General features: G+C 36.1%; 1 protein-coding gene across 7 annotated transcripts in view; it reads right to left on the bottom strand.

The window, feature by feature from the left end:
• PTPN4 (protein tyrosine phosphatase, non-receptor type 4 (megakaryocyte)) overlaps positions 1-14,409 on the bottom strand; it is a 213,048-nt gene that overhangs the window by 63,418 nt on the left and 135,221 nt on the right. For 6 of the 7 annotated variants that reach the window (XM_014547921.1, XM_005876489.2, XM_014547922.1 and 3 more), the window contains 2 exons: positions 3,616-3,741; positions 814-972 (listed from right to left, as the gene is read on the bottom strand). In XM_014547921.1, the coding sequence (XP_014403407.1) occupies positions 814-972; positions 3,616-3,741 (285 nt within the window). The remainder of the gene's footprint in view (positions 1-813; positions 973-3,615; positions 3,742-14,409) is intronic. The other variant, XM_014547925.1, reaches the window with a different exon arrangement.

Below are 14,409 nucleotides of genomic sequence, written 5' to 3'. Positions count from 1 at the left end.
GTGGTGTGGGAAACAGGTGGAGGGGAGCTATGGGGGGAAAACGAGGAACAACTGTAATAATCTGAACAATAAAGATTTAATTTAAAAAAAAAAAAGACACAACCCAGAGCCTTAGTGGCTGTCCTTGGGAAAGTGTGTGTGTCTGAAAGAGAGCACAGGAGGACATCACAGACCTGCCAATGTTGTTTTTTGCTTATGGGTGTAAGCTACACAAGTACATTCATTCACATGGTGAAATTTCATCAAGCTGCTTGCTTATGACATTTGCACCTGTCTCTCTAGATAATACTTCAATAAAAAAAGTTTTTAAAAAGCAGAAAAAAAATACTTATGAAGTTGAATTTGTTTATCAGTATATAATATGAAATAGGAATGAATTTTAGACATGTGTACATGGTTTCTATAATTTATTTTCAGTGTGACAGTCATCTTATTTAGTTCTCCTCTGCTACTTAATGTTTCCAAACTGTCTAGTCATCTTATGGGTCCCTTCCTGAAAAATATTTTTAAAAACTCTACCTTTCACTACCTTACTCACTACCACAGTGCTATAGTATGTGCAGAAATATTTAAGTGTATGCACTAAAAGTTCAAAACATACTGAGTCAATAAAATAATGGAGATTTCTCTTTGGTGAGGGGAGCACCAAGAACTCTCAGAGACAAGTAAGTACATTTGCAAATATATAAAATTTTAAAACATTGCAAAAATAAAATCTTGTATCAAATACCCTAATTTCCAAGAATATTTCAAGTGAAACAATTTGGGGCATTATTATTTACAAGAAGGAAATTGAACAGGAAAAGGTCTTACGGTGATGATTCCAGAATGATGCTGTTAGCTTGTGTTGAAGATGGAGATCTGTGATTCACAAATACTTCGCTTGGGGAAGTGTGAACCACACGGTCTACCAAATGACCAACTGAAGATGGTCGTAACCGGGGTCCCTCTTGTGTGAATGCAGAATTTCGACTACACAAAGAGGAAGAAAACTGAGTGAAAATTTGCTTAATTCAATTTTTAAAATGTTATTTACATGATTCCTTCAAAAAATGGGTGTGTACTTTAAAGACTAACCACATCAACTACTCAGAGTCTCTGACAAAAACAGTGTGACATAAACAGAGAGAACACAGAATAAGAAGTCAAAAACTGAGCTATAGATAATCATCTACCACAAGGATTTTACCTATTTAGTCATCTATTATCTCTACCAACCTCAATGTTTATAGGTTTTAGTTACTACAACTTTGTGTCTTAATCAACACTTATAAAATAAAGGGATAGAATAAATGATTCAGAAATATCTTCTTGCCTGAATTATTTTTGTCATTGTATATTGCATTGTGCACCCACCACCCATAGTCTAATAATAGTCTTCCATCACCATATATTTGGCTCCCTTTTCCTCCCTTCCCTCTGGTAACCACCATACTGTTGTTTGTGTCAATGAGTTTCAGTTTTATATCCCACATCTGAATGAAATCATATGGTTCTTAGCTTTCTCTGATTGGCTGATTTCACTTACTTAGTATGTTCTTTTTGAATTCTTATGAATGTTTTTATTTATGGGACTTGATTTACTTCCTATGAATAAATATTGAATAACATATTTCTATCCTCATACATGACATAGTCACATGAATTACTGTCATTACTATTATTAATTATGCTAGTTAACATTTGAGTACTTATTGTGTGCATTTTGTGCTAGGCATTATTCTAAGCATTTTACTTACAGCATCTCATTTAACTTTCAATACTATAAGACACTATTATTATAAATATAATTTTATAAAGGAAATGGGACAAAGATTAATTTTCTCAAAATTCCAATGTACAGTGACTCTAGGACCCATGCTCTTAACCACTATACTGTACTGTCTCTTTAAAATTTAGAAAAAAGCCAATCTTTTCAGATCATACCTAAAATTGTTTCATTAATCAGAGCTACTGCTAATTAATTCAATCATCTAGTTTAAATTTCTTGTTCCTGATCACAAATGGATAAATGGCTGGCTGGAAAAGAGCCCAGAAAAAGAAATTTCTGGATATTCTTCTAACAAGTTAATTAGCCTTTTAATACAAACTATCTCTTTTAAAGAAAGATGATTTAGCAACCTGCAATTAGCAAGGCAGAAACATTTTAGTCTATTTTTTCTAGTAGTAAGAAAGACATCTAGGTATTAGGTATCATTCTGTGAACCAAACTTTTGATGTATACTTTACTGGCAATATGGTAGAAGTGTATTCTTTGGCTCATAAACATCCACCAGTGACACAATTTTAATGTAGTGTACACTTATTGGATATTTTTTAAAAATATATTTTATTAATTTTTTACAGAGAGGAAGGGAGAGAGACAGAGAGTTAGAAACATCGATGAGAGAGAAACATCGATCACCTGCCTCCTGCACATCTCCCACTGGGGATGTGCCCGCAACCCAGGTACATGCCCCTGACCGGAATCGAACCTGGGACCCTTCAGTCCACAGGCTGATGCTCTATCCACTGAGCCAAACCGGTTTCGGCCACTTATTGGATATTAATGTGTATGAGATATTTTTAAAGAAAGACTCTTCAAATATTGTATTCCATACCAAAATTCAAATATTTTGACTATCAACCTATGGGTTAACAAGGTCTGTCAATGTACTGACTCACATCTGTTTATTAGTATCTTAATTACATATATACTACAACACATTTGTTGGCATTATAAAATGAAGATAACATCTTTGGCTAGTACAAGTTGATGTTATTATTATCATCTACACCAAAGTATACAGCCTTTGTGAGAAATCCTAGAGTATAACTCATAAACAGGAAGTGCTGAATAACACTGCTTCTTAGCATAGCTATGGCCAAGCTTGTGGGAATTGATGTTGGAAATCCCTCTTTCTAGACCAGTGATGGCGAACCTTTTGAGCTCGGCGTGTCAGCATTTTGAAAAACCCTAACTTAACTCTGGTGCCGTGTCACATATAGAAATTTTTTGATATTTGCAACCATAGTAAAACAAAGACTTATATTTTTGATATTTATTTTATATATTTAAATGCCATTTAACAAAGAAAAATCAACCAAAAAAATGAGTTCGCGTGTAACCTCTGACACGCATGTCATAGGTTCGCCATCACTGTTCTAGACCATAGAAAATGGCAGAGCAGTGGCTGGAGTAGGAGCTTAAGTAAGAGAATCATAATCACTTAGAATTTTCAGACAACATATGCTCCTTCAGAAATTCTATTAGAGATCCACATGGAAAAGGATTATGTCAACAACAACCATATTCTCATATTTTAAGTCTAGCAGCAGATTTTGATTTATTGGTTAGGGACCCTTCCTTTAAAAGTTGACTGTGTAAGAAAGTGACATCCTTGCTGAATGCTCTACTACCTCATCTGATGGGAGGCTGTTATTCCATGCCACTTACACAATGCTAGAGGCTCAGAGAAAGGCTAAGAGGAAATAATGATCTGCAATAACAAAAATCATATCTAACCAAAGTTTAAATAAGGAAGATTTACATATTTTGATCTTCAAGTAATGGACATATACAGTCAATAATTTAGAAATGAGCAAAATGAACACCTGATGTGAGTCTGCACTTACTGATTAGGTGTCCCAGGCGGAGATCGTGATGGAAGGCTTTGTGTTTCCAACCTGTCATCAGATACTGAATTTCTGCTTACTACTTCCCAATCCATTAATTTTCGTGCCAAGGGTTTACTTGGGGATCTGCCGAAATAATTTAATATGTAAAAATTTTTAATTTTATGCACCAAACTATAAGCCAAAACTTAGAATTTGTATTAACATATCATATTCTAGATGAGTAAACATAGTTTACTTTTAAGAAATTATTGCAGTCGGAGGCTTATTTACCAAATGCTTTCCTAAGAAAGTAAATCTGCTTTATATTAAGGAAGAAAAGATAAGCTAGAAAAAGTAGGAGGGAGAATAGGGAAAAGGAGAAAAAGAAAAGAAACCAGAAAAAAAGGAGAAAAGGAAAAAGCAAGGGAATAGATGGCTACCAAAAATTTTCTCAAATATCAATATTGTAGATATTGCCTCTTCCTATTCCAGAGTCTCTGAAACCCTTGGATGTATTAAATAATTCCTAGCATATTATCTCCTGAATGCCCTTAAATCTAAACCCTGATCCTCTGCCTCAGTGAGGACAGGGCAAAAATGAGAGCTATGTATCGTACATTTTATTTGAATTTTTTTTCTTCTAATATGTCGTAGGCCAGTGGATATTTTTCTTTTCTTTCTTTCAATTATAAAGGCAGTGTTTATTAAAATCCCCTTTCCTTTCCCTTTTCCTTTCCTTTCTAAATTCTTTATTGTTGAAAGTATTACACGTCTCCTTTCCCCCTCATTGACCTCTCCCCGCCCATTTAGAAGGTTAACTATTCTGTCTCATGGTGGGAAATAAAAGAATATGTTTTGTTACCTATTTATATATTGTCAGCTATCATCTTTTCAGAAAAGATACTGATCTTTGCAGAGATTAAACATCCTCAGAATTTTAGGTAAGTTAACAACTAAAGTCTTTTTTGTATGCAAATTCAAACAGTAGCCAAAATTCATGGAAAATATATGACATCTATTTAAATTTTAGTTTTTTGATATGCAGAGCTAATATGGAGGCTAATATTATGAATTAAACTACATGTATAAAAACACATAACAAATTATCTTATAAATGATAGTTTTATATTTGAGTAAGAAATTCACTGAAAAAATAAATAAATAAATAAATAAATTCACTGAAGAACACAGAGAAAGAATGGACTAAAAAAAAGCATGGTAACAATAACCAAGGGTACTCAATAAAATTTATGTACAAACCAGGAAGCACATCTGGACTTATATTTACTTTCTTAGTATTCTAATCTCTCCTCTGTTCGCCTGTTCATTTTCTACAATATTTTACTAGTCTTATTCTTTTAAAGTTACTATATTATTTGTCTTGTATTCTATTTCTACATATTTTAAATCCCAGAAGATATTATTGGGTTGGTATTCTTTTCTATTTATTTACATATTCTCCCTTTACATTAGTCTTTATTCCTTTCTGCATTTCCATGTTTCTCTCTTGAATTATTTTCTTTTGTAGAAAATGTTTTCTTCTGCCAAAAACATTTTCTTCTGCAACGCCCCCCCCCAAAAAAAAACAGCAAAAAACCCCCACAAAAAACGAAAAAACCATGATGGGTGGGGACCCAAAATCCCAATTCTGACCTTACAACTTGTATCTATGTTATTAGTACGCTATATAATCTTAAGGTCCTTCACTACTTCCTGAATTTTATAATATATCTAAGTTTTCAGTGCAATGTTTTAGTCTATTAATTTTACTAAACCATGAGTAACAAATTATTTATGAATCTAAACCACACAAATGCCTATCATTTCATATATTTATTGCCAAAGCCTTTTTAGTTTGGCCTAATGACATCTCCTTAATATAAGAACATTTAACATTTGCTAGGAGATGTAAATGTTATCAATTAAAAAATAAAAAAGGATGTTGACTCAGATTTCATTTTTTCATAAGTGAATTTGAAGTTTTTAAAGCATGAACTTTAGCATCTATGGCTCTCTTATAAATGCTAATTCTTAATGTTAAACTATTCTTTCTCATATATTAAACTACTAAATGTAAGCTGTAAGAGAATTTACTAACTATAGTTAGGAGATCAACTACTTTCATTTTCTAAGAGAGGAAAAGAAGTCATTTGAAGGTGGAAAAAATCCAGTTATACTCACCTAGTATAAAGCATCAGAACACGACTGTTGTTAATAAACTAAACATGGTTAAAAATGCTTTGCATTTAAAACTAAATTTCAAGTATTTTATTAACAGTTTTAACCTCAGAGACCCACCCACTCAGGCTTGCTGTCTATGTTTCCTGTTAAGTGTGGAAATTTCAGAGAAAAAAATACCACACTTCATCAGTGTGTTTGCAATGTGGTAAATTCATATTCTGACCATGGCACCTCTATTTTATGTTGCATGAGAACATTCTTTTGCTTTCTTAGATATTATATGACAATTGAAAAAGTGTAAAAGCAATTCAAAAAGTTGATATATAAGTAAAACACAGTTAACTTATTTATTATTGCTGAAGAAAAATCAACCTTACATGAAAAGTCTAAGGAGAAATCAGTTCTATTTATACTTCTAACTCTAGAATTCTCTAATACTGTAAAAGAATGGGTGAATTTAATAACTGCTAAAACCATTTGAGTATTTTTGGTAGATGTGCATCAGGTCACCACAACAAGGTTCTGATATATTATAAAAACCACTCCAGAAAAGCTTAATCTTTCAGAGTTAGCAGTACTATTAACACCTTGTCCCAGGTGATGACCTATTACTTCAAAGAGGATTCATACAATTCTGGAATGACAAAAGAAATAGGACGGCTATTTGGGGTTTATGGTATTGGAATTTTAGCTTTACTATTCATTGAATGATGTATATCTGTTTTATAAAATCACCTATTAAACAATTTCACATTTTAATAATGCATATACAAAATGAAGAACTAAGACTCAGGTGTAACTGCATATTTCTAGAAATCTGATATGATCAAAATATTAAAACATTAATACTTATAAGAATGTCATTTGCATGTGATATTAACATTAATATATAAATACAGCTATGATTTGGTACTCATATTAGGACATCACACTACAGTAGAACTAGTTATCAAATCATGTTCAACATTTTTATAAATATCAAGTGAATAAAGTTTAAGTTTCTGGTTAGAAACAGAAGAAAAAAATCTTAGTATTTTGTTATGATGCAGTTTTAACAGAAAATAATCAGAAAAGCATTTACTTTGATTTTAATAAGTTTGAAAGGAGTGTTGCAAATAAGTTAAGAGCTAGAACAAATACATTTTTAATTAAAACAACCAAGTTGATAGGACGTAAACTCTTTCTCAAGAGCAATTTCAAGGAAACCAATTTCAAATTAACATTTTACTGTGCAGGTCCTTAGTAATGTCTAACTGGAAACAGGGTATCTAGGGCTGTAAAAGGGAGGATTCTGAATAATTTCAGTAGCTACGTCCACTAAAGTAGGCATCTCTGTGTTCTCATGGTATTTTTTCCTCCTTTCCTAAATGACCAAACCACTAATATAACATCAATATTTATATTTAATAGAGAAACAATATTTTCCTCAAAAATCAACTTCAAAACTTTTTTGAACAAATGCTGAATTACATCATTCAAATTGAAGAGTCAACTTAACACAGCAAAATGGTATAGTCCTAACTAGCTAAATCCTTCCTATATCAAGGCATTTTCATTGATGGCATTCCTTCTGGGTGGATTATTAACAGACCAATCAGGATAGGATGAGGGTAAGCCAGGAAGGAAGAAAACAAGTGCAGTAAATTTTATTGCTCAAACACATATAATGATATATTTTTTTTGTTTCGTATATTCTTACTTCAAGGAACTTATACTATTATTTTAAATTTATTTTTATAAGCATTCAGGGCATAGTAATGGCAAAGCCTCAGATAGCCTAAACAATGACTTGGACTCTGGAGGCATGGAAGTCCCAGGGAAAAGGGAAGAATCCTAAAGTTATATCTACAGTTTAGGATAAAAGGGTTTAACTATTTAACAATTTACTGACATTATAAATGACTGTAGATTTTTCAACATTAAAAAAATGCCCAAGGATTAAAAATGGCAGCAGAGTAAGTAGATGCTGCACGGACATGCTCCAAGAAACAAACTGGTATTACAACTAAAATACAGAAAAACTTTCTGAATAATCAACAGAAAACTCGCAGGAGAGAACCCTGACACCTAAGGACTGAAAGTGGAGACTGCATAGAGACCAGCAGGAGGGGTGGAGGCAAAAGGGCTGGCTGGGTGCCCACAGACAGCAACTGAAGGCCCGGAGAGATATCTCAGATGTGGGGGGTTACCACTGAGAACTCTGGGATCTAATCCTGAAGCTGGGCACCCCAACATAGAGCACCAAAACTGAGGAGGGTACACACAAACATTAGGCTGTGAAAAGCAGCGGGGTGCTGTCTGCCAGAGAGTAACAGCTGAAAACATGGATCATTCACAAACATAAACCACATGTTAGGATACAAAACAAGTCTCTACAAGTCCAAGAAGATCAAAATCATATCAAGCATCTTCTCGGATCCCAGTGAAATGAAATTAGAAATCAACTACAGGAAAACACACAAAAACATTCAAACACATGAAGGCTAAATAGCATGTTATTAAACAATGAATGGGTTACCAACGAGATCAAGAAAGAAATAAAAAACTTCCTAGAAACCAATGAAAATGAACACACAACCCCAAATCTCTGGGACACAGCAAAAGCAGTCCTGAGAGGGAAGTTCATATATAGCACGACAGGTATACCTCAAAAAACAAAAAAAAAGTCAGCAATAAACTATTTAAACCTACAACTTAAAGAAATAGAATGAAAACAACAAGAAAAGCTCAGACCAAGTAGAAGGAAGGAAATAATAAAGATTAGAGCAGGAATAAATAACACAGAGACTAAAAAAACTATACAAAAAAATCAATGAAAGCAAGAGCTGGTGCTTTGAAAGGATAAACAAAATTGATAAACCGTTAGCCAGACTCATCAAGAAACAAAGAGAGAGGACCTAAATAAATAAGATCAGAAACGAAAGTGGAGGAGTAACCACTGACACCACAGAAACACAAAGGATTGTAAGACAATATTATGAACAACTATATGTCAACAAGCTGGACAATGTGGATGAAACAAATTCCTAGAAAAATACAATCTCCCAAAATGAATCAGGAAGAATAAAAAACCCTGAATAGACCAATAACAATTGATGAAATATAAGCAGTAATCAAAAAACTTCTACCAAACAAAAGCCCAGGTCCAGATGGTTTCACAGGGGAGTTTTATCAAACATTCAAAGAAGAACTAACATCTATACTTCTCAAACTATTTCAGAAAATCCAAGAGAAAGGAATACTTCCAAACTCTTTTTATGAGGCCAGCATTATCCTAATTCCAAAACCTGATAAAGACAGTATAAGGAAAGAGAATTACAGGCCAATATCCCTGATGAACATAGATGCTAAAATCCTCAACAAAATATTAGCAAATCACATCCAACAATATATTAAAAAGATCATACACCAGATCAAGTGGGATTTATTCAGGGATGCAAGACTGGTACAAAATTTGCAAATCAATAAACGTGATATATCACATAAACAAATTGAAAGACAAAAGTCACATGATCATATCAATAGATGCAAAAAAAATATTCAACAAAATGCAACACCCATTCTTTTTTTTTTTGGATATATTTTATTAATTTTTTACAGAGAGGAAGGGAGAGGGATAGAGAGTTAGAAACATCGATGAGAGAGAAACAATGGATCAGCTGCCTCCTGCACACCCCCTACTGGGGATGTGCCTGCAACCAAGGTACATGCCCTTGACCAGAATCGAACCTGGGACCCTTCAGTCCTCAGGCCGACGCTCTATCCACTGAGCCAAACCGGTCAGGGCAGCAACACCCATTCTTGATAAAAACGCTCAGCAAAGTGGTAATAGAGGGAGCATATCTCAACATGATAAAAGCCATATATGACATACCCATTATCATACTCAATGGGCAAAAACTAAAACCATTTCTCTTAAGAACAGGAACAAGACAGGGATGTCCACTCTCACCACTCCTGTTAGACATAGTACTGGAAGTGCTAGCCATAGTGATCAGCCAAGAAGCAGAAATAAAAGGCATCCAAATTGGAAAAGAAGAAGTAAAACTGTCATTATTTGCAGATGACATGATATTGTACATAGAAAACCTCAAAAACTCCATAAAAAAACTACTAGACTTAATAAATGAATTTGGCATTGTAGCAGGATACAAAATCAACACCCAGAAATCTATGGCTTTTTTATATACCAGTAATGAATTCACAGAAAGAGAAACTAAAAAAACAACCCAATTTACCATTGCAACAAAAAATATTAAGATACCTAGGAATAAACTTAACTAAGGAAGTAAAAGACCTTTACCTAGAAAACTACAGGACGTTGAAAAAAAGAGAGAGGAAGACTTAAACAAATGGAAGAATATACCATGTTCATGAATTGGTAGAATCAACATCATTAAAATGTCCATACTACCCAAAGCAATCTATAAATTCAATGCAATCCCCATTAAAATGCCAACGGCATACTTCAAAGACATAGAACGAACTCTCCAAAAACTCATCTGGAATAAAAAAAGACCCCAAATAGCTGCAGCAATTTTGAGAAAAAAGAACAATGTTGGAGGGATCATATAGCAGTTATCAAACTATACTACAAAGCCACTGTTCTCAAAACTGCCTGATATTGGCACAAGAACAGACCTATAGACCAGTGGAAAAGAACAGAGAACCCAGAAATCAACCCAAGCCATTATGCTCCAATTAATATTTGACAAAGGATGGAATGTTCTAAAGATGTCATTAAGTCCATCTGATTTAGTGAGTAGCTTAGGATTGCTGTTTCTTTCCTAATTTTTTGTCTAGAGGACTTATCCAGTGATGTTAATGGGGTATTAAAGTTTCCTACTATGATAGTATTGCTGTCAATCTCTCCTCTCAATCTTCCAGAAGTTTTTTTTATGTATTTGGGTGCTCCGGCATTGGGTCTATATATGTTTACCAGAGTTATATTCTCTTGTTGTATTGATCCCTTTAGAATTATGAAGTGGCCTTCCTTGTCTCTTGTTATGGTCTCCACTTTGAGGTCTATTTTGTCAGATATAAGTATTGCTACCCCAGCTTTTTTTTTCATTTCCATTTGCTTGATAAATATTTTTCCATCCTTTCAATTTCAGTCTGTGTGAGTCCCTTGTTCTGAGGTGGGTCTTCTGTAGACAGCATATATATGGATCATGTTTTCTTATCCATCAGTCACTCGATGTCTTTAGATTGGAGCATTTAGTCTATTTATGTTTAATGTTATTATTGACATGTACTTGCTTGTAGCCATTTCTGTACTTTATGCCTGTGTTCCTTTCTCCCTTTCTATTTCTTCTTTTTACAGCATTCCCTTTAGCATTTCTTGCATTGCTGGCTTGGTAGTGATAAACTCTATTAGCAACTTTTTTGTCTGAGAAGCTCCTGATCTCCCCTTCAATTTTGATTGATAGTCTTGTTAGATAGAGTATTCTTGGATTCAGTTATTTGCTTTGCTTCATTTTGTATACTTCATTCCTTTTCCCTTCTAGCTTGGTGTGTTTCTGTTGAGAAATCATTAGATAATCTGATGGGGGATCCTTTGTAGGTAACTCTCCATCTCTCTCTTGCAGCCTTTAAAATTCTCTGTCGTGAACATTTCCCATTGTAATTATGATGTTTCTTGGTGTGGGTCTTTTGGGATTCATCTTGCTTTGGACTCTGTACTTGAGTGACTTTTTTCTTTCCCATATCAGGGAAGTTTTCTGTCATTATTTCTTCAAATAGATTCTCTAATCCAGTGGTTCTCAACCTTCCTAATGCCGCAACCCTTTAATAGAGTTCCTCATGTTGTGGTGACCCCCAACCATAAAATTACTTTTGTTGCTACTTCATAACTGTAATTTTGCTACTGTTATGAATCGTAATGTAAATATCTGATATGCAGGATGTATTTAGGTGACCCCTGTGAAAGGGTTGTTCGACCCCCAAAGGGTCGAGACCACCAGGTTGAGAACCGCTGCTCTAATCCTTACTGCTCTTCTTCTCCTTCTGGCACCCCTATTATACATACTAGTATGTTACCTTGTTTCGTGTTGTCCCAAAGCTCCCTTAGGCTCTCCTCCTGCTTTTTAATTTTTTTTCTCCAGTTGCTGTTCAGATGGGCTTGTTTCTATATCTTATCTTCTAACTCAGTAATTCGGTCCTTTGCTTCTTCTAGTCTACTGTTGAAACCTTCCATAGCGTTTTTGATTGTAGCTATATCATTTTTGATTTCTTCCTGATTTTTTGCACAGGTTGTTGATTTTCTCATCCATATGGTTTATGAACTGAATGACCATTATTCTGAATTCTTTCTGTCATACTGCATGCCTCTGTTTCACTTATTTCCTTTCTTGGTGATTCCTTTTTTTATTTCCTCTGGGGATTGTTTTGCTGTCTCCCCATTCTAACTATCACTAGAAGGTCCAAAAGGCAAGTTGCGGGGGCCTGAGGCATGTGCAGTGGGAGCGTCGCACCACCCGAGTGTCACTGGAGAGCTCTGACATCACGGTGTGTGGCTGCTGTGGGTCGGTGGGAGCCATGCATGCTGAGAATCAGAGTCATCAGTGCTCAGTGCTGCCTCTCGTGTGGAGAATCAGGGTCCCTGGTCTACTTGGAGAGCCGGGTTGCACAGCCACTCTGTGTCAGGGGGAGGCCCACTCCTGCGCGTGGGAACCAGACTCCTGTATGAGGGCCCAGAGTTGAAATCAGGTAGCGGAGCCGCCCTGTCTTGGAGGGAGGCCCACTCCTGCGCCATGGGAAACAGAATCCCTTGTGTGTGCGCAAGTCCAGAGTCAAAGTTAATTTGCACAGCCGCCCTGTGTTGGCAGGAGGCCTGCTCGCGCAGAGTGGGTCTGGCAGGTCCTATGCCACCGCAGCGGGCCGTCGGGGAGGGAGATGGGCTCTGTGACTCACAGAAATCTGCAGGTGGGATGTCCGGACTCTTGGTGTCCATGGGTCTGCATCTGTGATGGCAGGTCTTTGTCCCAAGTGGTTGTAAGGTCCTGGATTGCATCTGAGACCAGATTGGGTGGTGGTAAGGCTGGAATCCAAGTCACAAGTAGTTCTGTTCTTCAAGATGGCATGCTCTCTGCGCCTGCCCTGGAGTATCCGTGGTGGCAGTGGGGTTATGCAATCCAAGACTGCCCAGTCTGGCAGCCCCCTGCAAGACCCGCAGTATCTAACTATCCTAAACTCTCTGTCTCTCTCTCTTACACACACACACACACACACACACACACACACACACACCACACACTCCTCTATCGCTCCCTCACTCTCTCACACATTCTCCCTCCCTGCCTTCTTGCCGGTCGCCATCTTTTTTGCAGTGCCAGTGAATATTTAATCATTTATTGGATGATCCTGTTAAGAGCGTTGCTCAGAAGAAAAAAAAAAAAAGAGGGTTGCTCAGGCATATCAAACTAGACCCGTGCCAATTTAACACCTTTTTTCCATTACAAATTTGTTCTCCCTTCTACATCTCATCTGTTGTATATCATTTAAATCTGACTTTCTTTCCAGATACGCCTGTAGCTAAAACATCTCTATCCAATTGGTCATTTATTTCTACTATTTCTACTTATAAGATGTGCCCCAAATTTGATCCTCCACTCATTGCCAATATTTTAGTTCAGGACTTCATTATTTTCACTTGAATTATTGCAATAACCTGGGAAACAGACTCCCGTGTGTGTGCAAGTCCAGAGTCAAAGTTAACTGCATGCCTCTGTTTTACTTATTTCCTTTCTTGGTGATTGCTCTTTTTCTTTCCTCTGGGGATTATTTTATTGTCTCCCCACTCTAACTATCACTAGAATGTCCAAATGCCAAGTTGCGGGGGCGGGAGAGAGACCTGGTCTCTGGGTACTCAGTCTCTATTTCTCATCTGTTCTCTATCCTTGCTCATCAAAACATTTTCTGAAACATAAATTTAATCACCTCACTTCACTTGTTAAAAGTAAACTGGCTATTAACAGATCCTAAAAAAGTGAAGACAATTAAATGCCATCCAAATAAAAAGCAACTTATTTCTTAACATGATTAAAAAATATATGGAAATGACTGGATAATACATGTCATGTTGTTTCTCAAAACGATTTTTTTTCAATGTAAACCATTTAATTCTAAATCAAATCACTTTCCCAACAGTGAAAATTAGCAACTGTTCAAGGTATGCCACTGTACATGGTGTCCTTTTCTGTCTGTGGCTGGGACCTGATCCTGATCCACAAAGGCAGCAGGAGTAGGAGTAGAGACTAAGAACATAGAAAACACACAGAAATGAAAGGAAAACTGCCTTGGCAGGGGGCAAGGTGGTGAGCCTGCAGAGGGGTGGCGAGAAGGGGGCTCTATTTCAGGGCTGGGCCAGCAGTGCCAAATCGGCTTTCCTGCCCCAGCTCCTGGCAGAGGATGAGTGGGGACCTAGAAAATTAAAATCAAAGAGCAGGTAGCCAACCTGGCTTTGCTACTTGGTTCCTAGGATACCACTGTTGGTAGAGCTCATCTGGGCTCACTTCCTTTGATTCCAAGTGATTATACCTTTTTAAATCCACACCTGAGGATATATTTTTATTGTCTTGAGAGAGAGAGAGAGAGAGAGAGAGAGAGAGAGAGAGAGAGAGAGAGAAACAT

The sequence above is a fragment of the Myotis brandtii genome, unplaced genomic scaffold (genome assembly GCF_000412655.1).
Source record: "Myotis brandtii unplaced genomic scaffold, ASM41265v1 scaffold488, whole genome shotgun sequence".
In the NCBI taxonomy this organism is placed as follows: Eukaryota; Metazoa; Chordata; class Mammalia; order Chiroptera; family Vespertilionidae; genus Myotis; species Myotis brandtii.
This window is presented reverse-complemented; position numbering and strand designations above follow the sequence as displayed.